At 56.3% G+C, this 27,808-nt stretch overlaps 1 protein-coding gene and 1 long non-coding RNA gene across 8 annotated transcripts in view; one reads left to right on the forward strand and one right to left on the reverse strand.

Moving 5' to 3' along the window:
- Positions 1-19,589, reverse strand: part of ELN (elastin) — a 31,916-nt gene extending 12,327 nt beyond the window's left edge. Inside the window, exons 1-19 of one of the 6 annotated variants that reach the window (XM_025425801.3) lie at positions 19,418-19,589; positions 13,495-13,545; positions 12,272-12,301; positions 11,721-11,753; positions 9,749-9,778; positions 8,456-8,491; positions 7,862-7,954; positions 7,514-7,591; positions 7,356-7,430; positions 6,595-6,642; positions 5,603-5,674; positions 5,258-5,287; positions 4,691-4,762; positions 4,009-4,050; positions 3,560-3,619; positions 3,217-3,264; positions 1,562-1,654; positions 1,425-1,478; positions 703-843 (exon numbers count right to left, since the gene is read on the reverse strand). In XM_025425801.3, coding sequence (XP_025281586.1) covers positions 703-843; positions 1,425-1,478; positions 1,562-1,654; positions 3,217-3,264; positions 3,560-3,619; positions 4,009-4,050; positions 4,691-4,762; positions 5,258-5,287; positions 5,603-5,674; positions 6,595-6,642; positions 7,356-7,430; positions 7,514-7,591; positions 7,862-7,954; positions 8,456-8,491; positions 9,749-9,778; positions 11,721-11,753; positions 12,272-12,301; positions 13,495-13,545; positions 19,418-19,499 — 1,168 coding nt within the window. In that variant the 5' untranslated portion in view covers positions 19,500-19,589. The remainder of the gene's footprint in view (positions 1-702; positions 844-1,424; positions 1,479-1,561; positions 1,655-3,216; positions 3,265-3,559; positions 3,620-4,008; positions 4,051-4,690; positions 4,763-5,257; positions 5,288-5,602; positions 5,675-6,594; positions 6,643-7,355; positions 7,431-7,513; positions 7,592-7,861; positions 7,955-8,455; positions 8,492-9,748; positions 9,779-11,720; positions 11,754-12,271; positions 12,302-13,494; positions 13,546-19,417) is intronic. The other 5 variants (XM_049111060.1, XM_025425793.3, XM_025425794.3 and 2 more) reach the window with 5 other exon arrangements.
- Positions 19,590-19,675: 86 nt separating this feature from the next.
- On the forward strand, positions 19,676-24,141 carry LOC112646140 (uncharacterized). Of its 2 annotated transcripts, XR_004816933.2 has the most exons (5): positions 19,676-20,156; positions 20,980-21,102; positions 21,436-21,506; positions 21,832-21,890; positions 22,693-24,141. It is a non-coding gene; the product is annotated as an uncharacterized LOC112646140 (long non-coding RNA). The 2 variants fall into 2 exon arrangements; XR_004816934.2 differs by lacking the exon at positions 21,832-21,890 and having other exon boundaries at positions 19,679-20,156.
- The last annotated feature ends 3,667 nt before the right edge of the window (positions 24,142-27,808 follow it).

A 27,808-nucleotide genomic window follows, 5' to 3' on the forward strand; every position in this document is an offset into this window, starting at 1 on the left:
GGATCCCGCCCTGGGCTGAAGGTGGTGCTAAACCGCTGAGCCACCTGGACTGCCCTCAATCCATCCTTCTTACCACTTATCCAGTGCCCTACCTGCCTTTCCACCTGTCTTTCTATCTATGCATTCATCTCTCTATGTCTCTATGCATCCTTGTATTTGTCCCTTCATCTACCCATTCCTTCGTTCATCAACTTGTCCACTCATCTACTTGACCATTCACCTACTTGCCCATTTGTCTACCTGCCTATCCGTCCATCCACCCACCCACCATTTACTGAGCACCTATTTAGCTAAGGGCTAGGGACACACTGACAGCCAGAAGACAAATTAGAGAAGTTGATGCTGGCTGTGACTAATTAGGAGGTTGTTACAGCCCAAGGAAGAGAAGATGAGGCATGGCCAAGGGTATGAAGAAAAGATGATAGATGAGTGAGGTATTGGGGGAGTCCAAAAGCCTTAGCAATGGTTTTAATATTGCTTTCTTGGGTTGCCTGGGTGGCTCAGCAGTTGAATGTCTGCTTTTGGCTCAGGGAGTGATCCCAGAGTCCTGGGATCGAGTCCCGCATCAGGCTTCCTGCATGGAGCCTGCCTATGTCTCTGCCTTTCTCTCTGTGTCTTTTATGAATAAATAAGTAAAATCTTAAAAAAATAATATTGCTTTCTTACATCTTCATGCACACGCACACACAAAGCTCAGCTCACCTGGTCCACCCACAATGCCAGGCCCCCCAACACCTGGGACTCCGACACCTGGGACTCCGACACCTGGGACTCCGACACCTGGGACTCCAACACCTGGAACTCCAAAGCCTGGCCCACCAGGCACCAAGCCTCCAGCAGCTCCTGTAAAAGGGAAGGATTGTTCTCCTAGCCTGGACCCCATAGGAACCTCAGAGGGCTTCCAAGGGCACAGCTCTGGGAGCTCTGGGAATGGCAGGTCCTGAGGGCAGGATCCCAGGTGGGCTGGCATTGCCCCTGCCTGGATCCTACTCAACTGAGAGATGGGAAGGGATGCTAGAACCTGCAAAGAGCTCTGAGGGTTTGGATCTGTGGGTGGGAAGACTGCAATGTAGGTCTAAAGCAAAGTCAGGTCTCTCTGCTGGGCCCCCAGGCAGTGGGTGCAGCAGCATTGGGGCAGCCCTGAGGGTAGGATGGGAGAAGCCAGATGCTCCATGGGACACCTCCCCACCTCGTGCTCCCACCTGGGCCAATCAGTGGAGAACAGTGGCCTTCCAGAAAGAGTGGCCAGAATGGGCAAGGGCAAGGAGGTAAGAACATTGCATGTTTGGGGAGGGGGAGACAGACTGCCATAGATGGATGAGGGCAAAGTCCACCAGCCTCATAGTACTAGGCTATCCAAGGCCCACATGGACGGGGGGCTGAGGGCACCGGGGCCTGGGTTGGCCACCCTTTGGGGCACTCACCATACTTAGCTGCCTTTGCGGCGGCCTTTGCTGCAGCAGCTGGAGTCCCCGCCCCTGGAGAGATAGCCACAGGGGGTAAGGCCCTTTCCTGGTGGCCCTCCCAAGAACATCCCCAGCCCCTGCTCGATGGATGCTACCTGCGATGCCTCCGATCCCAGGAATTGCACCAGCCCCGCCAGGAATGCCGGCGCCTCCAACACCAGGGAGAACCCCAGCTCCTCCGGCACCTGCTGGGATGGGGACAGTGAAGATGTGGCTCCCAGGGCCTCTCCTGAGGCTGGGTAGGAAGGCTGCTTGGATGCTGGAATTTTAACTAGCACAGTCTCCTCTGGGAATGCAGCCCAGGCATCTCCGGCTGGGCCTGCCGGAGGAGGCCCCCACCTCACTGTTCCTTGACTCACCCCCAAAGTGTCCATTTCAACACGCTCATTAAGGGACTTCGATGTTTTCAGACAAATCCCATTCTAATCACTGCCACATACTGAGAAACCACAAACGGCCGCTCCCCGGGCCAGAGGGGCCCCTGTAGGAATGTTCAAGGCTTCCCCTCCCTGTGTTCCGAACACTCGGCCAAGTTTGTAATCCAAGAGCCTGGCTGCCCGGCTCTGGCAGCCCCTCGTCGCCCCACTCTCCTGCTCCCACATTCCAGCCATCCCCTCCAGCCTTGGGGGCCTAGAAGGAGGGCCAGTGGGGCCTCCATGGAGCAGGCCTCCAGCTTGGGGCTTCCCCTCCACTCTTGCCTCCTTGGGCTGGTGGGGAGATGTCTTCTGTCCCATTGGGGTCCAGGAGGGACTCCCCTGGGACTGGAGATGAAAGTTAGGACCTCAGCCCTGTAATGTGATTCTGAACTGGGGGATGAGCTGGGGCAGGGCACAGATGCTCATTCTGCCCTCCCTATGTGCATGGGGAAGGCCATGCCATGCCTGCTAGCCAAGGGATCATGGGGCAGGTTAAAGGTTTTATAGGACACATTAAATTGATACTGAACAACTGCATTGTTTAAATGCTCATGTAGGACCACCTAAAATTATCATTCTAACCACCATAGTACCCATCCTCTCTGCCCAGGCTTCTCCTACCTATTTTAACCACATGTCAAACTCCAGAATCAAACATCATTTTCTCTGAGAAGCCTTCCTGATTTCCCCCAGGTAGGAATAATGTCTCCCTCTTCTTGATTCCCACCATAGTGCCTGTATTTTCCATCAGGTTTCTTATTTGACCCTGGTCTCTGAAATGGATGGATGGATGGATGGATGGATGGAAGGAAGGAGGGACTGATGGATGGAGGGATGGATGGAGGGAGGGATGGATAGATATGGAATGGAAGGATGGAAAGAGGGAGGGACTGATGGATAGATGGAGGGAGGGAGGGAGGGAGGGATAGATGAAGGATGGAGGGATGGGAAGAGGGAGGCATGGAGGGATTTAGAGGGAGGAATGGAGGGCAGATGAATAGATGGATGGATGAATGAAGGGATAGAGGGAAGAGTGGATAGATAGAGGGATGGAAGGAAGGAGGGATTGATGGATGGATGGATGGATGGATGGATGGAGGAGTGGAGGGAAGTGGATGGATGGATGGGAGGGAAGGTGGATGAGAGATAGGGATGGATGGAGAGAAGGATAGAAGAAAGATTGAGTGGATGGACACATGGAGAAATGGGTGGTATTGAAAACATTGGATAAATGGGGTGTGGAGGGGCTGCCTTCGTTACTTCTCTGTGAGGCAGACTCTCAGGGATAATAGGGATGGAGAGGCTGGGAGCTGGGCGCTGGCAGGTGCACTCACCAAACTTTGCTGCTTTAGCTGCTGCTGCTGCAGCCTGGGTGCCAACTCCTGGGGGAGGAAGGAGAAAGACTCTGAAAACTGTACTCCTGAAAGTCCAGAGCCCACCTATTCCAGCCCCATGAGAACCAACCCTTTCACAAAAGGGTGTGGATGAGGCGCCTCATAGCAAGCAGAGCTGAGGGAGCTGCCCCCACCCAAGATCCTTCTGCAGGCTCAGACTGGGGTCTGGATGCAGGGTGGGCTGGCCTGTATCCTGGAGAGATCCTGGCCAGCCTCAGGGCTCTGGAGCCCAGGCAATTGATTGGTGCCCCTTTGGCTGACAGTTGGGGGAGGTTTTCCTTACCTGTCCCCGTCGGGTACCCAGCCTTGCCTGCAGCACCTGCCACTCCTCCAGGCCCATAGCCTATGAAACAGAGAGGCTCAGTGGGCATCTGCACAGATCTCGCTGTGGCTGCCCACCCCTGCCCTGAGCCTCAGGAGTCAGGCTGCCCAGAGTCTCCACCCTTTCACTCCCAGCCAGAGTTACAAAACAGATATAAATGGGTGTGGGACACTTATTCCCATTTACAGATGAAGAAACTGGTTTACAGAGAAGAAGCTGGTTTGCCCAAAGGCCTGGGGCTAAGTGTGAGGGCCAGGATTGAGAAGCAGGCTGCCTCAGTCCAGGTTCTATGTTTCTTAGGGGATTCCCTTGCCAAGCCTCTACCCCATCCCCAGTTGGGTGCTCTCCTTGCCAGGACCCTGGAGCTGGAAAGAGCTAGAAGCCCATCCATTTAGGAGGGTCTTACTCACCATAGGGCAGTTTCCCAGTGCTGTAGGGCAGTCCGTAGCCACCTGAAGAGAGGGCAGGGCAGGCTCAGAGGCTGCTCCATGGCAGCCCCTGTGCTGGGCTCCCACTGTCCATGGAGACAGATCTATACCCACTGATACTGGGGCCTGAGTCCTCCCTACACACACCAAAGGTTCTGAGCTGCTCAGAGAGGCTCTTTGGTGGAGGAGGCCCTGGCTGGAGGAGGGAAAGTGCACCCCTGCCTGAGGGGCTTATGGAACACCCCTTCCCCTACAAAACTAGGACCTGCTGTGGCCCTGGAATCTTAGTATCTTCCTTATCATCCTCCCAACAAGGAAATATCTCATTGTCTCAGCTGATTGTGGGGACAGGGGTCGACATCAGAGGGGTCTTTCCATTGATGGCTGTTTCTTATCATCAACATATATTGTTTCCCATCGGGGCTGTGATTCTGTGTACCTGTGCATGCATGAACATGTGTGTACACATGTGTGTGCATGTAAGTGAGGCCAGGGCCTACGGGATTCCTTTCACTTGCTGGCGACCAGATGTGGGCTTCAATGCTCAGGTGTCCTAACCCCTCCCCCCCCAGACACCAGTGGCCAAAAAATGTCCCCCACAAGCTGGCTTCTCAGCAGTGAGGCCCTGTGAGTGGTGCCCCCTTGAGTCCTCCTCCTGATTTACCCGGCAGCTTGGGTGCCTTGATAGGGTACCCCAGCGGGACTCCAGGCTGCTGGCCCCCAAAGGGTCCAACTCCTGCGGGAACAAGGAGAGCAAACTCAGGTCCCAGCAACGTGGGCCAGCAGCCCTGCAGAGCCCTTGGCCTCACACTCCACTTTCTGCTCAGAATGAGTTCCAGAAACCATCCTGTCTTCCTGCCTCTTTGTCACTGGTCAGCCTGACATTCCTCAGTGCCAGGTCACTTCCTCCAAGAAAGTGCAGGACTCTTTACCTCCTGGGGCTTGGGCCACAGTTGAGGCCTGTACCTCTCACGGCATTTGGCACAGACGGGTGGGTTTTCTGGGCTCATTTGGCTACTACACAGAGGGCTTAGGATTGGGGAAGCGGCCTGTGATTGAGGCCACATTGTGCTGAAGCCTGTCCAAGGCCTAGGGCAGTAGGCATGAGGGAAGCTGGACAGGCCTTAATGGGATTCGGGGGTGCCTCGCCCCTCCCAGGGCAAGAGCCCCTGCCTGGCTGGCTACTCTGTTGGCCTGCCCACCCACCAAGGGACACCCAGCTTTGCCTCACCTGGGATTCCAGCAAAAGCTCCGCCTCCACCTGCAAGGACAAGGAGCCAACACTGCAGCCCTGCCACCCTGGGTGCCGGGCATCAAGGTGCCAGGCAACCTTGAGGGGTGAGCCGACCAGAGCATGGCCCATTCTGCCCAGACCTCCCAGCTCAGATTTGGGGATTTCTGAGAGGGGTGCTGCCCACCTTGACCAGCTGGAATGGGGCTGGAGCACAAGAGGTGCCCACCTGGAAGGCCCTGGGCCCAGGGTCCCCATCCCCACCCACACCCCCACCCCAGGCCAAAGGGGCCTGAGGGTGGCTGGAAATTCCTGCCATGGGCTCCCAGTCCCCTGGCCGCATACCTGGGGCCTTGGCCTTGACTCCTGTTCCAGTGGGGACCCCAGGGAGCACCCCCACACCTGGGAAGCGAGCTCCTGAGGGGACAGAGAGGGAAGCTGGTAGTGAGGGCGGGAAGGCAGGCCTTGCAAGCACCCACACCTCCCCTGGCTCACAGAGCTGACCTTCGGCGGTACCAGTGACAGGCATGGCTCATGGGGTGGCGGTGACTCTCTTTCCCTGTCTGCCCCAAGGTCAGAAGACCTGAGCTTTAATCCCATTTCCTAGGCACTTGAGCCTTCGCCTCAGTTGGCCTTCTCTCCAAACTGGAGTTAATTCCTAGCTACACTGCCCGGTGTCCCCAGAGAGGGGAGACGGTGAAAGCCTGCTTGAAGGGGGAGGCCCGTGTCCTTCTGGGCCCCTCCTGGAGGTGCACTCCCACCAAACATAAAGCAGTCATCTGCTGTGGCTGGGAACTCCATTTGCCAGCTTCTGGTGCTTCCACTGTTCCTGGGGCCACTGGAGCTGGGCCACCTCGGCCAGAGGGACAGTGAGGAGGGACACCCTGTCAGCAGATCCCTCAGAGCAGGCCTAATCTGGGCTTTTGGGGGAATTCAGGAGGTCACGTGTTGGGCGGGGTGGCCAGGCCCTGGCAGGGAAAGGAGGGCAAGAGGGCAGCTCAGAGGGGTCTCCTGCAGGGCGGATGTGCTGGGCGGGCCTCCTGGTGACTCAGAGCTTTTGGGAAACAGCTGGCCACAGTGGGATGTGGTGCGTCCCCGGGGGGCCCTCCTTGGGCTGTGATGATGATGATGGTCTGGGTTTGGGGCCGGGGTAAAGCTGACTGGCCTCTGTGGGGAGAGATGCCCAGGGGCCTTCTTTCTGTTGGCCTGAGCTTTGATGCTTAGGGAGATGGGGTTGGCTGGGTCACCCTGGCTCCTGGGGAGGTGACAGGTCACCTGGGAGGGTGCCAGAGGCTACTCTCTTTGCTATAGGGTTCCCTTCTTCCTCTGGTCCTCACCTGTGCCTGGGAGCACTCCGCCTGGGTATACACCTGGCAGCCCCACACCTGTGGCCAAGAGAAGAGGTTTGAGCCGTGAGCCGCAGCCCAGTCCCTAGGTACCCCTCCTGGGCCCCTCTCTCTGGAGTGGCTCCGGGGCCCCCACACCTGCCGCCCAGGGCCTGGAGATGTAGCCAGGGACATATGCGTGGTGGCCGCAGCTCTCCCACGAGTTTCGGAAGTCATCTGCAAACCCTTCTGTGTGTGGATTTATCTTGTCTCCTGGAGCCTGTTTACATGGCTGGCTCAGCCCACCTCTGGGCTAACAGCTTCCAGATGTTCCCTCCCTGCTGTGTGGACTCAGGCAGCCTTTTGTTCAACCTGAAGTCACTTCCTCAAGGGCTTTGTGCAGAGAACAAGCACCAGATGGGGAGTCAGGGCGCCCCCGGGCTCAGCCCCGCTCTGGCTCTGCCGTGACTGCCTTGGGCCCTTCAGTGTCCATCCTGAGCACTCCCCCCAACCCCCCCGCCCCACGCCCCATCTGTCACTTGACTGCCTGCCATAGATGGTGTCTCTGAGGTCTCTTTCTACCCCAAGATGTGGAAGAAGGGCCCGGAAGGTAGGCCGGGGCACCTCTCCCGTGTTTCTGTGTTATACCACCCGTGGGGCCTGGCTGGCTGCCCTGCCCGCTATGCCTGGGGCCCCCCCGCTTCCTGTGCGGGGTGGGGGGTGCTCTACCCTCCCCGCCCTCCACCCTCCAGCCCCGGGGACTGCACACTGACCGGGCACTTTCCCGGGCTTCCCTCCCGCTCCGACTCCGACTCCGACTCCGGCTCCGGGCTGAGGCACCACCGCACCTGGCACGGGATGGGCCGCATCAGAGTGGGTGCCTCCCATGCCTGCGGTCCTCACCTGGGCAACTCAGGTCTAACCCTCATACCTGTAGACACTCCTAAGCCGCCAACACCACCAATGCCGCCAACACCACCAATGCCGCCAACGCCACCAAGCCCAGCACCTACAGAGCCAGGAGCGGGAGAGGGAAGGGGTCACACCGGGAGTGCTGGGAGGCAGGAGGGCCCTGGGCTGCCAGTTGAAGGTCCTGCATTAAGTCTGGCCGGGCCACCGCCTCACTTTGACACTTGGGCACAGCTGGTTGCCTCCCCAGCCCCGGCGGATTGGAGATAAGAATTCTGCGGTCCGCGCCTCCCCAGAAAGGTGCTTTTGCAAAGTTGGGAGTTCACAGAGGGCAGAGGGCTTACGGCATGTCCCCAGGGGTAACACTCACCAGCCTTGGCAGCTTTATAGGCTGCAGCAGCACCCGCCACTCCTCCGGGCACCAGACCCCCAGGGAAGGCTCCTGCAGGAAAGGCCCCGAGCCCTGCCGAGGGGAGGACTGGGTGAGGCTCTGAGCCCCAGCCCGCCGGGCCCTCTCCCTCCTGGGAGGTGCATTTGAGGTGGCTTCTCTGCTCTCTGTAGGACTTCCATGCCAAACAACGACCCCTGCTCCCAGGACTAGGTTTAGTGCTGGAGGGCAAAATATGCCAGGCTGCTCTGCTCAGCCTCACAAAATTGCTGGGATCTTTTGGGATCCTACTCCCCTCCTCCAGAAAGCTTTTCCAAGGCCCTGCTGAGTTGAACCGCTCTGGGCTCCATTGGCCCCTGGGACTTCTCTCCAGCTCTCCCCAAGACCCAGCTATGACCTATGTGTGCCCTGGGCAGCTGCTCAGGGCAGGTGGTCTCCACATCACCTCCCATGCTAGCATCCAGGACCAGCCTGGCGTGCCATCCCTGATACCCCAACTGCCCTCCACACTGAACAGATGCCCTGGGCTTGGCTCTGGCCCCCAGATGGGCACGTTGCCTGGGTATCAGCACTAACCTGCTCCAGGGCCACCGCCTGCCAGCCCAGCAGCACCTGTGGGGAGAAGGGGACAGAGCCAGGTGAGGAGAGGAGAGGCTGGCATGTGGGCATCATTCTGGGGCCCAGAGTGGGAGGGGTCTTGTGGAGGGTGACCAGGAACCAGGCAGTTCTGTGGTCATTGAGTGGCGCTCAGCCCTTAAGCTGGACTTAAGCAGTTGGTACTTAGGGATCAATCCTGATAAAATAGTGAGCAGCTACTATGTACCGTGCAGGTGTGATAGCCTTGACCCCCCTTCCCCCATAACACTCCTAGGCTAGACCTTGCTTCCCCTAGGCCTGTCAGGTAATGGGGGTCCCATCAGGGCTTTCTGTGCCAGAAAGCCCTGCTTCTCTGTTCTTACCCTCGGCACCCACCCCCCTGGACTGCTTCCTTGCAGGGGTCCCCTGGCTCAGCCCACTTCTTTTCCCCTATATCTGGAACCCCTTCTGCCTCCCACCATTTGTCTGTCTGTCCATCCAGCCTGCCCTGCAGTCCAGAAGCCTTCTTGCTTGCAGACGGATGCTAAAATGTTTATGAGAAGCCAAATGGGTCCCTTTGGCTCTCTCCTTCCCACATCTGGGCCCAATTGCTCTTTCTCCCCCTCCAGGAGACATTCCATGGCTTGGGCCAGGACTGATGGGCAATCAGGTTGGAGTTCACAACCGAGCCAGGTTTGTTTCCAATTCTGTGAGAATCTTTCCTGCAAGCTCCAGTCCTGGCTACCAGTGTCCTAATCCCCGGGGCAGCCCTCTCTGGGGATAGATGCCAGACGTGGGGGTACTGCTGAACCCTAGGGGCAGGGAGGTCTCTCTGGCTTTCACTGGATGTGGTCCCCTGTCCCACGCCCATCGCCTAATTTGTCTGAGTTGACCATGTCTGAAACTCAGCCATCCTCTCTGTAAGGTGCGTCTCTAACTCCGGTCCCTCTCCCGTCCAGGCAGATGTGGTGCACGTCAGGCCAGGCCTGGGATGTGCTGGGCTCACTTCCTGAGCACCGCAGGCCCTGCCCCTCCCCAGTTGTGTCAGGGCTTTCTCTCAAGCCAAGCCCATTTCCTGAACTCCAAGAGGGCAGGGAACACGCTCAGGCCTTTCCTGACCACAGAAAGGCTGGGAAGAGAAGATGGGGACCCAGCAGGAAGTGAGAAGAAGCTAGGGCCGGTGGGGTGAGCAGCCAAACCTCTTCCCATGCTCCCCCTCCAGCTGTCTGATCTCAGGGTCACCTCCAGCAAGACTGACCCCACCCCTGCTTGCCCTCCTTCCTGGGGACTCACCTGGCCCAAACGCCCCCAGGAGTCCAGCCCCTGGAAAGGAGGAGAGGGGTGAGGAGATGACTGTAGCCAGGAGCCCAGCAGCCTGGCCAACCCAGCCCCCTGTCTTCCCAGAGTCAAAGAGCCCTGGATTCAAACCCTGCTGCCGCTACCTGCAATGCATGTGGGGGAGCAAGTTACTTCACCTCTCAGAGACTCAGTACCCCCATCTACCACGGTGTCCCCGCCCTTTTGGGACCAGTGGACTGGGGAACAGAAAGCACCTAGTGTGCACAACCTGCCAGGGCACCCAGTGGGTGTCTCTGCTCTTTCCTGTCCTCCCCAGCAGGCAGCTGGCCTCCAGCTGGTGCTGGGGGTGTGGGTGGCATTGGCTCCCAGCTGCCTGGGCTCCCACTGAGAGTCTAGGCAGGGCCGGCCCGCTGAGGCCCACGTGGAGCAGCTGCCAGGCCACCCACCCTCTACTTGTCAAGGGATTAATTGTTCCCAAGCACGACACGCGCCGCCTGCGCCCTGTTCCATCCTGCCTGGGCAGGCCCGGATGTCCCCGTGGCCTGGGTGCTGATGCTGAAAGGGGATGACCTCAGGGAAGTCATGGAACCCAGCCCCTTCCCAGTGGAAGGAGATGTCCTGACTTCCCTTTTGGTCTACTCCTTTACCTTGAGCTGAAAGTTCTTCCAGATGTCTACTCTAAGTCTTTCACTCATGATCGCCTCACTTTAGCACCCATCCCTTAGGGGACTCTGTGTGCAGCTGTCCCAATCTTCCCTCTAGTATTTTATCACAACTTGCCACAGGTTCCCTGTTGCCAGTGGGACCCATTCATTCCCCCTCTAGCTTTGCAGTCACAACCCCCACTAACTTGGGCTTTCCCAGCTGAGCAAAGTCCTACTTCCATGCCTTCACCTTCTCTCTACCATGTGAGATCGGCTGGCCCCTCCAGGGAGACAGGATGCAGGTTCTGGCAGGATAAGCAATGAAGTTCAAAGGCTCCTGGCCTCACAGACCCCCCCTACAGACCCCAGAAAACCCCTTGCTCAGGACTCCTGTTCTCCTTTCTCTCTCTTGCCTGACCCAGCTCTGGAGTTTCACAACCCAGATGGGCTTGCAGGGAAGGGGGATCTGGGTCTTGTAGATTCATTTGCACTTGGATCATTGAACACTGGGATTTCGTAAGAGCCGTTGGACATGCAAACTGTCCTGGAGCCTCTGGCTTCAGAGCCAGGGAGACGTGGAGCAGGGGGTGGGGGTGGGGTGGGTGCCACATGTGGAGCATCTCACATCGATGGGGCTGTAAATCTGGACGGAGACACCATTTCCTCCACCTGTTCCTTATCCACCAGTGCTTCCTGGAGGGACCCACCCTCCCCCTTTCCTGGGGTATGTTTTTTTGGAATTGGTGATGGACTTCAGTGGCAGATCCAGGCCCCATGGGCAAGGCTCAGACAGATCTAGGCAGATCTTCTTACTGGAAACCTCCAAGGTCTAGACAGAGCTGGAAGGGGCCTGGTCAGGAGGGGAGCTCATCTGGGGCCAGGGTCAAGGTTAAATCCAGGCTTTGGTCTTGGGTCAGGGTTCAGCCTGAGGTCAATTGTCATTGAGGTCAGAGATATCTAGGGTCTTGGCCTACAGGTTAGAGGAAGCTTGGTCTGGGATCAGGGGACCATCCAGGTGGAGTATGAGGCCCACCACCTGTGTCTGAGCACCAGAGTGACATTCACAGTCTTGGGGACTGGGACATGAGTCCCTACATTTGCCTCAGCACCAGGGCTTTTTTGCCAAGGGGACTCTCCAGGCAGCTGGGCACATGGGCATTTGCAGGGTAGACCCCAGATACCCCTCACACAGAGAAGACATCAAGCTGACTCCTGTCTCCTGTTTCTGGAGGTCCTGGGGTCTGGTACCAGCCTGCTTATACCTGCTGCTCACCACCTCCCTCCCTCCTCCTGCCTGTTGGCTCCCTTGCCTCAGGTCTTACCTGGCTTGGGAGGTTTGCCTCCGGGCCCCAGAGCTGCAGAGGGAAGAGATGGTGGTGAATGGAGAGCTAGCCCAGGCCACTATTTATCTCCTATATATCTTGCTGGGACAGTGTGGGGGATCTCACTCCCCCAGGTCCTGGAAGGGCCGACAGGGATGGTCTTCCCCTTTTGACAGGGAGCTGCTGGGAGTGCAGTGTCTGGACATGTGGGTGGGAAGCCCGGCTCTGGCCCTAATTTATGACTTCTACTGCCTCAGACTCAGTTTCTCAGCCCCAGAAGGGAAAGACAATACCCATTCAGCAGGTCTTGCAGGGGTGTCATAGAGGATCAAAAGAAATGGAAAAGAAGGCAGGGGCCCCCAGAGGAAGTGGTCAGGGGAGGGGCTTGGAAGGCCAGTGGGCTCCAGCTCTCCCCAATGGATGTTCCCTCTGTAAACCGAGGGAGTCCCTGATGCCAGGCTTTCTGGGGTTCTGAGGCTGGGGCACCTGGATGGACCAGAGTGACAGCCAGACCCCATCAGTGAGGACCCAAGTTTGGTTTCTTAGCTCACCTCCTCCTCCCAGACCTCCAATACCAGCACCTGTGTTGAGAGAGAGAGGGAGAGAGAGAGAGAGAGGGAACCATCAGTGTCTCTGCCAGAAAGCTGCCCACTGACCCATGATCAAATCCTTCACTGCGTAGCTGCATGACCTTGGGCAAGCCTTAACCTCTGTGAGCCTCAGTTTCCCCATTGGGCCAACAGCTCGATGCCTGTTTGCATCTGGGTGTGTGCCAGCAGTTCACCTCAATTTCATATCAGTGCTGAACACTCAAATGCTTCGTTTCTTTTCTTTTCTTTTCTTTTCTTTTCTTTTCTTTTCTTTTCTTTTCTTTTCTTTTCTTTTCTTCTTTTCTTTTCTTTTCTTTCTTTTCTTTTCTTTTCTCTTTTCTTTTTTCTTTTCTTTCTTTTCTCTTTTACTAGATCACCAGTTTATTATAAAAGGATGTGACCGTGGAGCAGCCGGATGAAAGAGGCATAGGGGGCAAAGTTTGGGGAAAGGGCGCAGGGCTTCCACGCCCTGTCTGGGCACCTCTCTTCCTGCATGTACAGGGGTCCACCTCCCTGGCAGGGCCTCTCCAATACTTTTTAAGTATTGAAAGTATTACTTTTGATTTTTCAATCTGCTTTAAGGCATGGTGCTTTTTTCCAAATCAACACAAAACGTGCCCCCCTCCCAGCCTCCCATACCAGAGCAGCAACATTCTGCTGGTGGTCTTTCGGGGGTGTTCCTAGTCTCCACCGGCACGTGGCTGCTGCTTTCATATCGTTAGCACCTGAAAAACGCCTCGCCCCACAGCTGGGCAGGTAACACACTCATATTTTTTAGTAGATGTGTATTATGTCAGAGTTTACCTAATCACACCCTCTGTCAGGTGGGCTTCTTGTTTAAAGTCTTTGCAAATAACCTTCCGATAAACCTTGCTCGGGATCTCTCTTTTCCTCTACTTTTCAATTATTTTCTTTGAATGAATTCCCAAGAGGGAGGTTAATGAAAGGCAGGAGCGCGCGAAGGTGCCCACTTTCGTATGGCCTTGTGAACATTGTCTTTCATCTTTCAGAAAATGTATGCTCTGAGTGCTTGTAAAAGTGTCTTTTAAGTCAGAAGGAGTGGCTCGTGGGTCTGCTGTGCTAGTCGTGCCAGTGCTCTTCCCGGCTGCGCTGGCACGCGGCGCCTCTCCTACCAACTGATCACAATCTGCCTTACCTGAAACGTGGAATTTCGCGTACGTTACCTGGGTAATAGACGCCTCCAGGAACTCCACCAGGAACAGCCCCCGGGACCCCTGGAAGTAAGTACGGAGAATCCTCCATCAGCCAGAACTAATGAAGGCACAGTGACAATAACGAGGCAGATGGCAATGACGACATTGCACGTCTACAGAGTGATGCATGTTGGCCAAGAGACTGATGTTTATAAAGCATTTTCTCATTCATCCTTCTCAAAATAGCCCCACGAGGTTGGAAGGGCAGAGATTACTCTCTTCATTTTAACAGATGTGAAGTCGGGCTCAGAGAGGTTAGGAGTGGCCAGGGAAACACAGCTGGATTTAAGCCCCGGCCGCGTCCCCCCTCCTCTGAACATGACGGCTTGCACGGCGTTACCTGCTTCTCTCGCCCTGGAGGGGGCTGGCACGGGGCTGGGAGCGGGTGCCGTCTGCCGGGCAGGCGGCGTGAGCGGGGGCCAGAGCTGTGGGAGGGCAGGCCGGGCTGTGACGGCAAGCGGTAAGGACATGCGGCTGCTGCCAGCACAAATGCAGCCATTCCCACACTGATAGGATGGCGTGAGGTCAGCGTCCTCAGCCACTGGGCAGCAGTGGTTGGGTGGGGTTCTGGCTGTCTGACACAGGGCTGTCTTAGGAGGTGCCGGGGCCTGGAGGGGGACACCATGAATGAGCAAAGTGAATAGTTTCCTAAGGAAAAGCTAATTCACTGGCCAGGCCAGGGGCGGTCTGCCCGGCCAAGATCACGAGTTCGTTCCCCACGGACCCGCGAAGCTCTCGCTGGGGGACGCCGTGGTGCTGGGCCCCAAACCAGGCCCAAGTGTGGTCATGGCAACAGACAATCCTGGTGCAGAGCAGGCCCTGACTCCGCCACCACAGAGTGGCCCCGGCCTCAGTGAGCTGCCTTGCCAATGCTCCAGCCAGGGCTCCGGCACCACCCCACCGAAGGGTGCACAGAGTCGGGCAGCTCTGCAGTGTGTCCGGAGGCCTCACACCAGATGTCTGGCCTCTGTGGCCTGGCGATGCTGCACAGCTGGGTCTGATGGCCCCATGGCCCCGTTAGCCTCAGCGACAGCCCGGCAGGGTGGGGAATGCCAGGCTGTCATGGTCACCCCGTGCCAGAGCCCCGGTGCACACCTCCCAGGGCCTGCAGCTCCCCCAGGGCCTGTGATCCAGACCTGGGGTGTGCAAGCTATCTCGTCAGAGGCTCAGGGACACGGAGTGGTGGCCCCAGGAGGCTGGGCCTGCTGGGAATGAGCGTTTCTGCTCTGTCATCGGCTGCCAAGCACGCACATAGCCTGTCTTGGGCCTTGGATGCCTCCCTTGTCTCCAGCCTCCAGATCTGAGCACTGTCTCCTACAATGTCTTTCCTTGTGGTAGTCCAGGCCTTTCTCTGCCTCCATTCTCACCCTGCTCCCCTTTCTCTTCCTCTTGACAGTGCCTTGTCCCCACCTCTCTGCTCTCTGGCTCCAGGGCAGGCTGCAGGAGCAGACCCATCTGTCTCTAATCCTGGCTGTGCCACTTCTTACCATCTGTGTGACCTTGTGCAAGTCATGTAACCCTTTTGAGTCCCAGTTTCCTTGTAAGCAATGTGGGACTGATCACCTCTGCCTTTCAAGGCTGTTTGCAAATTGCCAAAGGGTTCAAATAAGAGACCGTCCTGCTCTTGACTTGGCATACAGTAATTGCTCAAAAAAAAAAAAAAAGGTGACCTTTTGTGTCCACTTTGCTGCACAGTGCATGGTGTGGGGCCAGGTATACAACAGACATTCAATAAACCACGAGTGAATTAGGTTGAGAGGAGGCAAGGATGGGTCTGGGTCCAAACTCTTCCATCCCCAGCCAGCCTGGGGGGCTCCCCACCTCGGGCCTGGCTGAACCCTTCCTTCCTCTGCCGAGGTTCTGCTCCCCTGCACCCCATCTGCATTTCCTCCTCTGCCTGCCCTCTCCCCAGCGCCTGCCCGGCTCTCTGTAGCCCTCCTGGCCTGCCCCAGCTCTCCCCACACCCCGGCCCCCCATGATTCAGATCCCAATACTGATTGCCAAACTCCGTGCCTGAACCATGATGGCCGGGGGAGCGAGAGAGTTCGACCCCCACTTTGCACTGAGCTAATGGAGAAGGATTAGGGGGGTGCAAAGGATCCCTGCCCTGCCCCCTCTCACCACGTTCAGGAGAGGTGAGAACAGATTAAGACAGTAGTCAGTCAAGGGCCTTCAAAAAGGCAGCTTTCGAGCTCTAGCCGGTTCTCCTTCTCCTCACCTCCTTGGCTGGAACAGTTCCTCCTGCCAAGAGTGCTCTCCGCTACCCAAGTCCTGCACTTCCTCCTAGACTGAGCTCAAATTCTTCCCCTCCTGCCTTCTCTGAGCCTGTGGTTCTCACCGCTCAGCTGGCCCAAAGCAGTTGGCTTGGAGCATGCTTGTCTTGTTTTATGTGGGTTTGGCTTGTTTCACGGGCTAGCCCAGGGTGGAACTTGTCTCTTGCCTCTTAGAATCCTGGTCTTAGACTCTCAGAGATCATAACAGTCTTCTGGCCTGGGCGGAAACTCCTGCAAACATCCCCTTGTACTCCTGCTTGCACGCCTCTGGTGACAGGAAGATCACCCCCTCCCGATGCTGTTGGCCCTACCTGCAGAAAGGCTTTCTTTCTGCTGAGACAGAATCTGCCCTCCATCTCTCCACTGCTGTCTCCCAGAGCCCCAGAGCCCCAGAGCCCCAGGCTCATCTCTCACCCACAGACAGCCTCTCAAGCATTGCCCGTTCTTTTAGGTCTGACTCAAATGTAACTTCTGCTATGAAGCCTTCCTGGATTTCCTGGGACTCTCCTGGGCCACCCAGTCTCCTGGTCCTATCTGCTTCCTCCATCACTCATGCACACTCCACCCAGTAGACAAAACATGGCGTGAGCAGCAAGAGGGAAAGTTAAACCTTAAAAAATGTGCCCTAATTATAAGAGTCAATCGGTCCAAATAAACAAATTCTGAATAAGAAGATGTATTGTTTTAGAAATTCCCATTCCCACAGTCCCCTCACTTGATGTGATTTTTGCAGATGTTACACGGCTGGAGCCTCCCACTGGCCCAAGGAGATAAGTAGGGCAGGGATGTTTCTCCTCATTTTATGGCCAGGGAAACCAAGAGCCAGTGAGATGAGGCGCCTGGCCTGGGACCCACCGCTGACCCCAGTCACACGCAGGGCTTTCTGCCTGGGCCCCCGGGCTTTAGGTTCAAAGATGTGGAGAAGGCAGTTGGGGAATGAGCATCGGGCCAGCAGGCCTTGGCAAGGGGCTTTGCCAAGCCCAAGTCCAGGGGGCTGGCAAGGGAGCAGATAAGACCTCACGAAGCTGTTTATTGTTTGCCTGGAGAAAGGCTGCCAAGGGCTTTTCAAAAACAATCTGTCCTCTAGTGGGTGACTCTGTCCCCTCCCTCCCCTGGGCACGTCTGCCCTCCCGCCGTGGCTCCAGCAAATGCAGAGAGTGGGATTAACTCCTCACCCACAGACCCTCTGCCCTGGAGGCTCATCAGAGTTACCTGGGCAGCTTTTTATAAAACCTCCTCCACATCCAGTTCCTTCCTCTGGCCAAGTAAAGCAGGAATCCTTGGGTGGGACCCTGGTATCAGAGTTGTTTAAAGTTCTCCAGTTAACTCCAATATGCAGCTAGGGATGTTCCAAATCATCCTTAGTCCCGGAATCAGGAAAAGAAAAGGCTGATACATTTCTGGGGCATGGGGATGGAATTCTACCGAATTTAACTGTTTTCTCTATCTTTAAAAAGATAGATGGCATGGGGGTTTGGAGCGGCTGGTCTTCAGACCCACTTGGAACTTCCTAAAGGGGTCCAGACAACCCTTTCCATTACAGTTTTCCTGGGGGGTTCCCTCCACTTACGATGCAGTTCTTTGGAACTAGGAAGCTCATGGGGGTGATATCCTCTTGTTGAGGGGGGCAAATGCTGGGCTCCCCAGGAAAGCCAGGCGGGTAGCTCTGTGTATGTAGGGGCATGGCTCTCTCACTCCCCCCGACCTCTTTAGTAGGCTCTGGGCAAAAACTGCAATAGATATCATGGATTCACACACCCCTGACTGGGACCCAGTTGCTTTACCACCTGGGTCAGAGCTGAGATTTATATTTGTAAAATAAGATGAAGAGTAGTTGAGCATTGGCAGTGTGACTGGAGCCACAAGGAGAGGGTGTATTCTGCCCTAGGGTGTGCCCACTCAGGAGGCTTCATCTCCTGAAGATGGATGCCCCCCCCCAGATGTAGCCCGATACCCGGCCCCTGCCCCCATCCTTTGGCAGAGAACCTGGCCAGTACTAACCCCCTGGGGCTGCCTTAGCCTGTCTGAGCCTCCATTTACCTATGGGTAAAAGAAGATCATATTCTCAACTCTTCGGGGGTTTTGAGGGGTTAATTGCCACGCTCTATGTGGAAGCACTGTCTGGGGAGGCAGGTGCTCAGGGGCCACACCTGAGGGAGTGGGGAAGAGGTTTGAGAGGGTCCAGAGCCGCTGCTCTTGGGGGTGCTGGGGTGGCCGGTCGTCTGGGGTTTGTCTTGCCCCCCTAGTATGCCCCCCGCCGCACCCCCATCCAGGTCCAGGTCCAGGAGCTGACCTCTGCAAGAAGCCTCTGCTCTCAGCAGTCCTGTTCAGCTAGTCAGTGGCTCGGGGGAGAGGGTTGCTGCTGCCCCGCCCCTCATTCCAGCCCTCCGGCCTGGCCCTGCTCCATCCCGCGCCCCCGACACTGGTCCCCCACTGAAGATCTGGTTCTAATGGCAAAGGGGGACGCCCATGGGAAGTTGACCCCACCCAGGCTACCCCACCAAATGGCTCAAGTCTCTGCACTCCTCTCTTCCCATGGCCAAGAGCACCTTCTGGAGGGCTCCCCAGGGGGCCACTCCTAGGAGCCCTTGAGGTGTGTAGCCTCCCCCGGGGAGGGGGGCATCCTTGTGGCCTATGGCAGAGAGCATGCCAGATGGTCCAGAACTGCCCCGAGGTCCACTTTAGCCTCTGTCACTGGCTGCCCTCCCTCTGCCAGGAGATGAATACCTTCCCCAGCTTCTCTGATCCTTGTTTGTGTCCTATACCACACACACACACACACACACACACACTCACAGAGTCACATGCTCGGTGACAGTCCACACCTGGATAGCATATTTCCCCTGTGTCCATTCCTGTCGGGTGGCAGACTTTCGCACACGCTAACAGGCACTTTCACAAACCCTACGCCCTCTCCCATCACACACACCTGCTCAGGGGTGAACCTGTGAACACACATTCCTCCTCTATGGTTTGATGACACATTTGGACATATACACACATGCCCACCTGCGCCGTAGCACACAACACACTTGTTCCTGTGTGCATGCCCTGCACACACATACACACGCTCCGATGGCCCGGCCTCCCTCACCAGGGACAGACCACAGCAGCAGCTTTCCAACCCGCAGCCCGGAATCAACGGAACTCTGACCTTCCTCTGAGGGGGGTCCTGACTTCCCCGGGGTGGGGGGAGGAACAAGGAACCTGTCGAGGTCACACAGCTCACCGTCGTCGCTGAGCTGGCCTCCGGCCCCAGTCCCCTGTCCCTACTGGATCCACACGTGTGCAAACTGCCTGTGCCCTGCCAGGGGACCCCGAGGGCCCTCCCGCAGCATGCTTGCGCGCCCCCCCCTCCGCAGACAGCGCCCGGGACAGAGGTGGGGGGCCTCAGCCGAGCCGAGCCGAGCCGGGCGGCAGGACCTGGGCCGGTCGGGACCACCCTGCACCTTGGGGTGTCTGGTGACAGGTTCCTCCTCGGCAGGGCTGGCTCCCGGGAGGCGCGGTTGCGGGGATCCAGCGGCCGGGAGGCTCCCGCCCAGGGTCCCCGGACGGCAGGGTGGAGGGCGCCCAGGTCTGTCAGGGGGGGCCGCGGCATCCCGGGGCAGGGAGAGGCCTACCTCCGGGCTGCGAGGGGCGGGCGACGGACAGCAGGAGCAGCAGGACTCCGGGCCGCAGGGCTGCAGCTCTCAGACCCGCCATCTCGGGGAGAAGTGCCCCGGGCCGCTCTCTGCGCCTCGTTTTATCCCCAAAGCGTAATTGCGGCCTCGTCGCTGAGAGGGAAGGAGGGCGGGCGGCGGGCGGCGGGGGAGGGGGGAGCTGGGGGAGGGGGCCGCGGGGAGGGGGCAATTACGAAAGGCCCCGCTCCCAAGCCTCCCAGGCTGAGTCTGACTGGACTGGATGTGGGCTTTTTTCCTTAAAACACACTCACCCGCGCGCACACACACACGCACACGCACAGTTTCCCCATCCCTCTCGGCTTCCCTCTGTAGCTGTTCCCTCCGCGCTGGCCGCGTTCCCGCCAGAAAGTGCGAGGGGGGCCTCTGCCAGGACAGCCCTCGGGAGAGGAAGCGGGGGGAGGGCCCGCAGCCCGGCCAAAACTCCAGCCCCAGCCAAGGCCCGAGTGGCCAGGCCCCCGCCCCTCCGGCTGGGCCCGGGGCCCAGCGTGGGGACGCAGGCCAGCTGTCCTGTGCCTCTGCCCCCACCCCGGCCCTCCAGACTCCCCCGACACCCCCAGGTCTGGCCAGAGACTGTCCCTGCCCGAAGCTGGGGGTGTGGGGTGTTGGGCAGGTCTGGGGTCCAAGGCCTGGGGCCAATGTCTGCAGAGGCTGAGGGGCTGTGAGCAGAACGGCCTGGAAGGTGAGATCATGCTGGCGCTGCCCTGTGGGGCATCAGGGGAAAAGAAGGGGGGGGGGGGGGGGACTCTGACACACTATAGGTCCATCCTTTATGGACTAAGGTCACTGTCTCCCGGCTGATGCTGGGGAGGGTTTGGGGGCAGGTCTAGGATCTGCCTCTGCAAAGGCACAGAGGCTGCATTAGAACAGCCTGGGAATTAAGACCACATTGGCATAGTGCCCTGGGGCATCTGGGGGACATGTGGGAGACCCTGACACACCACAGGGATTCCATTCCTCATGGATCAAGGTCACAGTCCCACACACAGGCCTGTGTAGACCACAGTGTCTGGGGATGTTCAGACAGGATCCCCAGGTACTCTTTGGGGGACCGAGGGGTTGGGGACCTCACCCGGATTGAGTGTCCTGGCCCCTCTTTATCACCCAGCCCCCATCTATCTCAATGCTGAGCCTCACTAGCACCCAGACCAGACTCCAGAGTCCCCAGACGGCAAGTTCCCTCCCAGCCACAGGAGGACGCCTGGGGCGCTGACATTCCGCTGGTGGCCAGGAGGGGGCGGCCCTGTGCTGAAACAGCTGAGACCAGCATTTCCAAGACTCCCGAAGTCCCAGCCTGCCTGCACAGGATGAGGACCTTGGGGACTTTCCTGGGGTTGGGTAGAGTAGCGGAGGGTCATGCCTCCCCAGCCCCCCGAAATTGGGGAAGAAATTCAAGAGCCAGAGGATACGGGAGGGGAACAGATACTTGCTATCATCAGAGCCTCTAGGGTGGGGGAGGGGGAAAGTCGAGGTCACAAGTTCTGTGAGCTTTTTCCTGCCCCCAGATGGAGAATGATGGGGGAGACACAACCACAGCTCTGAGCAAGGGAGCTAAAGGACCCCCGCGCCCTCCAGCCTGGAGCTGTGTGGCCTTCTGGAGGACTAACAAGGCCACGTGTTGAACTCAGGTGAACCTAACACTAAATTCTAGCTCTAGGGCTTTCTACTGGGGTAAGCTCTTCACAGAGCTTCGGTTTCATCTCGTGTCAGATGGTGATAAATATCCCTGCCTAGGAGGGTTATTGCAAAGATAAATAAAATGTGATCATACATTTCTGTACCGTGCCTGCCAGATCCAAAATGCTCCAGGCTCATTTGGTGCTAGTACTAGTACTAGGCTACTATTGCTACCCCTCATCCTGCATGGACCACTCCTGTGTTTAGGATTAACTATCAGGTTTGGCTCTCTGTGGGGCCACCTTAGGACCCCAGGCCATTCCATCCTCTCCCCCTGGTCTTAGGCAGCGTCTGCTTCAGGAGTTTGGAAAAGGGTGGACACACAAGGAGAACAAACTTGAAGCTATTTTGCACAGTAAGTGTACAGCTCCTGCTTCCAGTGTGTTCTATTTGGGGTACTGTGGGGTAGCTGATAGAGGTTATGAGCCCGAACTTGTCTTTGTTGCTGGGGGTAGGGGCTGCTTAGGGTTGGGGTCTGGAGGCTCAGTACCTAGGGTGAGCCTACATGTGGAGAGCGAGGCCAGGAGGTGCATCTGTGTGCCTGCCCCCTCCTGGGAAGGGGGAAGGGAGGGGGCGCTGGGGAGGAGCTGGGCCCCACTCCTCTCGGGGCAGTGACGTGGGCAGGAACCGGCTTTCAGACTTGCAAACCGCAGTCTGCTCAGAGTCTTTATTAATTCCAGGACCAGGAGAGAGGCTGGAGCCAGAAGGAGCGTTCTTGCTGCCGGGGGATCCAGGAGAGGTGTGGAGGGGCGCTTGCAGGGAGAGACTCGGGGCTGCTGGGCCAGACCTCTCCCCACAGAATCAGGGCCCTGTGTTCCACCCTGATCTGGGACCCCCTTTTTCTTAGCACCCTGTGCTCGTTGGAACAGCTCCAATAACTTGCATCTGAGGCTTCACACACCAGAAAGGGCTTCAATTCAGAACCCATCAATTGAAGTGATTCTTCAGTACAATTTAGCCCAGGGTATTCAATACATACTGTAAGGACTGGAGGTCACAGTTATTAGCTGACATGCATTCATTCATTTGCTCATACATCCTAGAAACCCAACAGTCCTCAACTACTCTGTGTTCACCTCCCTGCATAGCTGCGTGGGTTAAATCAGGTCATTCAGGTAGAACCGCCCATGGAGGGCTGCATGGTGCATCACGGGGCTGGGTGAGCCTGGCTTCCCAGTTATCACTGACAAGCCTCACCTGCCCACTCACTGCTAGACATCCAGGTTTGTTACTGACAGGACATCTCTGTCTTCCAAATCCTCCAGGTGCACCTGTTTAGAAAGGGGTGTGCCACACCTGCCCTGAGCATCTTATTGCTTGACCCGGAAGCCTTCAATTGCCTTCCAGATAAAGTCCAGACTTCTGAGTACAACCTTCAAGGCTCTGTATGACCTGGTGCAACTGCTCTGATGCTCTCCTTCCTCTAGGCCGGCCTCCCTTCCGGCTGGTGGAGCTGCTCTCTAGCTCCCAGGCTTGTCCGGATGTTGTCCGAAGGGCCGGATGTTGGCAAGGCTCCCTAGTCTCAGCTTCTGTCCCTGCAGGTCAGTGCCCTCGGTATTCCTGCCCCCAGCCCCTCCGAGGGTCGTTGGTGGGAGCCTTCGTGGTTGGACTTGAAGCTTCATCTCATGCCCCTCGGGCCTGGCCATCACTGAAGATGGACCCATTTCTGTCTCCCGGGTCATCCAAGAAGACTGGATGATAGCACAGTGCCCTCCGGGAGATGGGGGGCAGAGATTGCTGATGAGAACGGACCCCAGAGTCTGGCTGTGGTTTCTGTTTTCTCCCTGTCTACACATGGTCCTTTTATCTGTTGATAACAGGATGCTCTGTCTGTGTGGGACCTGGAACCAGAGAGAGAGAGACATAAGCGTTTGCTCTAGGACTAGCCTGGGAAGAGCTTGGTGTCCATGGGACCCGGGACCCATGCTATGCTCCCTCTCAGCAAGGGGTCCTCTGCTGTCAGTCATCTCCTCCTCCATGTAGCAGTCTTTTCAGCCAGTCCCCTAGGCAATAAAGTCAAGGTTTTACTGTCAGGGAGAGCATGAATTTCTCATATCGACCCAAGTGAGATTTGAGAAGGAACAGAATGCTGGTTGGGAGCATGGGTCCGAGTGTAGACACTTCTGGAGGGAATTAGCAGCAAAGCCAAATGAAGGACCCCTTCCCCCAACCCCAACCTGACCCATCTTTGCTCATCGGAGAGACCCAGCTGCAGACATTAAAGACAGCACCTGCCCCTTCTCTGATTTAAACTTTTCCAATAGTTCCATAAAATCAAGAAAATGTAAGTAAAATTAATTTTAATAATGCACTGTATTTAACTCACTATATCTAAAATATTATCATTTGAATGTGTAATTGACATAAAATTATTGAGATGGTCTACATTCCTTTTTAAAAAATATTTTATTTATTTATTCATAAGAGACACACAGAGAGAGGCAGAGACATAGGCAGAGGGAGAGGAGGCAGGCTTTCTGTGGGGAACTGATGCAGGATTCGATACCAGGACCCCGGGATCATGACCTGAGCCAAAGGCAGACACTCAACCACTCCACCCAGGTGCTCCTGTACATTCCTTTTGTGTACTAAGTCTTAAAACTGGTGTGGGCAACAAATACCATAGGGTCCAGCAATGCCACTTCTGGTATTGATCTGAAGGAAACAAAAATGCTATTTTGAAAAGATATCTGCACTCAGTGTTCATTGCAGCATTATTTACAATTGCTACAACAGGGAAGCAACCTAAGTGGTAGTTCTTGATGAACAGGCAAAGAAAAAAATATGTGTGTACACACACACACACACACACACACATACACAATGGAATGTTACTCAGCCATAAAAAAGAAAGGAATTCCTGCTATTTGCAAAAACATGGATGGACCTTGAGGATGTTATGCTGAGTGAAATAAGTCAAAGACAAATACCGTATGACCTCTACTTATATGTGAAATCTAAAACATAAATAAACCCAAGTTCACCGATAACAGAGGACGGATTGGTAGTTGCCAGAGGCGGGGTGAAATGGGGGAAGGGAGTCAAAAGGTACAAATTTCCAGTTATAAGATACATAAGCCCTGGTGATGTCACATACAGCTTGGTGACCACACTTAACAATGCCATGTTATATATTTAGAAGTTGCTAAGAGAGCAGATCTTAAAAGTTCTTACCACAACAGGTTGTAACTATCTGGTGACGGATGTTAACCAGACTTATTGTGGTGATCGCAGTATATACAAATATCAAGTTATCATGTTGTGCCCCTGAAACGAATACAATGTTATATGTCAATTATGCTCAATTTTAAAAAATGATGTGGAAGTTATATTTAGAGCACATATCAATTTAGGCTAGTTGCATTTCTTTATTTTTTCTTTTTAAAAGATTTTATTTATTCATTTGACACAGAGAGAGAGTGAGTGCAAATGCACAAGCAGAGGGAGTGGCAGAGGTAGAGAGAGAAGCAGACTCCCCAAGCAGGAAGCCCAATGTGGGGCTCAATCCCAGAACCCTGGGATCATGACCTGAGCTGAAGGCAGATGTTTAACTGACTGAGCCACCCAGACAACCCTAGACAAGTTGCATTTCAAGTGCTCAGTAGCTACATGTGGCCAATAGCCACCAGAGTGGACAGTGCAGGTGAAGGTCATGAGGGGACTGGTAAGGATGAGCCCCGAAGGTGGCTCTCACTACACAAAGATTAGAGCTATACAGGGCAGGGAAGAAGGGACGTCCTTAAGGACCGGAGGGCCCATCAGGACAGGCCGCCCCAGGGGAGAGGCCCTACTTTGTGCTGGGGACCCAACCAGAGCAGGTGGCTGCCCCGGGGTGGGGAGGAGGAGGGGTACCAGCCAGCACCCAGAGCCAACAGTTTGGCTGGAAAATGAGAAAGGCCTTCTGTGGCTCATTCCTGCCTAGAGGCAGCTGGGGACCTCTCTGACCATGGGCCAGGAAAGGAAAGGAACCTGCCAAAGGCAGAGATGTCAGGCTTTGCTGGAGGTAGAGAGTCTGCAGTTAAAAGCTGATTGATGGGAAGCTGTGGATCTGGGCCACTTCATCATGTGGGACTGGCCTGAAGGAGGAACGGGCGGTCCTTTGAGGCAGTTTGGGAGTTGGGGAAGGGGCTGGGATTCCAGCATGGGGTGTTTCTGCATCTTCCAGGCTAAGGTGCGAGGAGGAGGTTGGGGGTGCAGAGGGGGCCAGTAGTCATCATGAGCTTGGGCAGATCACCTAGTAATACTCAATAATGGTGACATCAAAGGTAATTAACCCCCAGAAAGTCCTATTTTCTCTTATGGAGACAAGGGTTTCCACAAGCCTTTAAGATGGAAAACTCATGTCTGTAAGCATCAGGTACACAGCCCGTGCTCAGATGCAGGATGGGGTCTGTGACACCATTTAGGTGACCAAAGCAGATGATGAGGCTGGAGGGAGAGAGGGGAGAGCCAGGGGAAGCCCCCTTCCCACAAAAACACCCCCACCCCCACCCCCATGCCCCAGTTCTTGAGCTCCTCATTTCTGATCCAGCAACCTCTGTGCAACGCCTCGCCTCTGCCCGGGCCTGGGTGTTTGTGTGTCTGAGTCATTTGTCAGTCTGGGGCCTTGGCCGGTGCGAGCCGGGGGGTGGGTGTCCAGGACAGGCCGTGCTGTTCTGCCCCGTGCTGTTCCCACATCGCCTCCTGAACTGTCTGCTGCTGTCTGGGGCGGGGGGTACATTGCTAGCTGGGCAGACTCTACACAACCACCCCCCACCCCCCTGGCCCCAGGGACCCAGGACGGATGAATCCAGAACACGCCTTTCATTTGTTTGACACTTGACAGTTTATAAAGCACATCTCCATTTGCAATTTGGGATATTATTATCCCAAATATAAACACAGGGGTTAGGAGCCCTGTCTACAAACTCGGATAGCCAGAGAGCACTCTTTGTATCTCCTCCAGATCTATGTAATTGTAACGCTGAGCCCCTGTCACATGGGCAGGCAGCAGTAAATCCCATCTTAGTAACTGGCTCTCTCTGTCCCCACCCTCCATCCCCAACCAAAATCTAGGTGTCACCTGGCCTCACTGACCTTACTGGGGCCTCTGTGCCTTCGTGTACCCCAGGGCTGTGATGAGGCTGGGGAGTCCAGGACCTCCGCGCTCTCTGGGGATGCCTGCCAGCGGTAATCTGCTCCTGGACCCACGGGGAACTCCCATCCCCAGTAGGAAAATCTTCCCTCCAGACCTCCTGCCCCTCTGATACACACTCAAAGAGAAGGCTTGCAGCCTGGTGAGTTGCAGGAGAGGCAGGATACAGGATGGACTCACACAAGTATTCACGACTCCATAAACTATCCTGCTACCCAGGTGAGCAAACTGAGTCTTTTTGAGGTGTGCGAGGTCACCCACCGCATTATGGCCTGGAGCTGAGGCCTCTGGGGCATTTCACCCTGCCAGCCACACCACTCTTTGATGGGGTGACAAACCTAGCTGTGGGGTACACCCAACATTTGGAGAGCAAGACCCTCTCTTTACAGGGCTGGGCACCCCTGTTGTTTCAGTGCTGGCTCTGGGAGCTGGTAGGCAGAGCTATCCATGCTCCCCCTGCCCGGCCCATGCTCCCTGTGCCTGGCTCACGGCAGTGCTTCCTCCGGCACAACCTTATCGGCCTACCTCCTCCAGCCCATCGTGCCCAGGAGCTCTTCCAAGAGCCTGAGCTGAGAACACTGCTGGGCGAGGAGCTGTCTTCCTCCTGGGTTTTGCCCGTCTCCATCCCTACACCACGTTTGGCCACTCCCTGCCTTGGGCAGACCCCTCCACCCATGCCCGGAACCCTCAGCTGGCCTGATCCCTGTGGCGCCAGGCGGGTCCCACGGGGCGGGCAGGGCAGCTGCCAGGATGCAGGGTGGGAGGCAAGTGAGGCCGGGCCAGGGGCTCCCGCTGGGCCTGGGTTATCTACTCCCTCGTTCCTTCTGGTCTCCACATTCCTGAGTTGCCAGCTTTGGTTGGGCACTGGCCTTGGGAGGGAGGACGGGTAAGACACCAGCACCTACAGTCCTGGGAAAGGGGATGTAATCAAGAAGGCTTCCTGGAGGAGAATGCCAGAGTTGAACCTGTTCCCTTTTCTCAATGGGAGATGTGTTCCGGGTGGTGTATGCAAAAGCAGGAAGGCTGAAGGCCCTGGCCTTTGCCCTTCAGCCCACCCACAGGCTGCCTGCCTGCCTGCCGGAGAGCTTCTGGAAACACAATCCCAGCTGTCCAGCCCTGTATGAAGCCCGCCAGTAACTGACCCTGGGAGGATGCTGGCCCTTCCTGCTCAGCCTTGCACGGTCTCCCAGCAGTTTTCAAATTACAGGCTGTGACCCATCGATGGGCATGAAATCAATTTAATAGGGCAGGAGCAGCATTTGAAAACTGAGTGACTAGTATAGAAAAGAATAGATGAAAGTGTCACATTTGCGACCTGATCGGTCTTGTGTCTTAAATCTTTTGTCTGAGTTACCTGTGTTTGCACATGCGTGCTGGATTGTGATTTCTCATCCTGCATGTTGCTGTCAGAAAGTCTGCAAGACACTGTTGCAATCACCGTGTACAAGCTGTTCATCCTGTGTTAGCGTGGGGAGGCACCCACAGTGTGGCTGAGTGAATGTGCGAGTGAATGAATGGGGGGG

Source organism: Canis lupus, chromosome 6 (genome assembly GCF_003254725.2).
Source record: "Canis lupus dingo isolate Sandy chromosome 6, ASM325472v2, whole genome shotgun sequence".
In the NCBI taxonomy this organism is placed as follows: domain Eukaryota; kingdom Metazoa; phylum Chordata; class Mammalia; order Carnivora; family Canidae; genus Canis; species Canis lupus.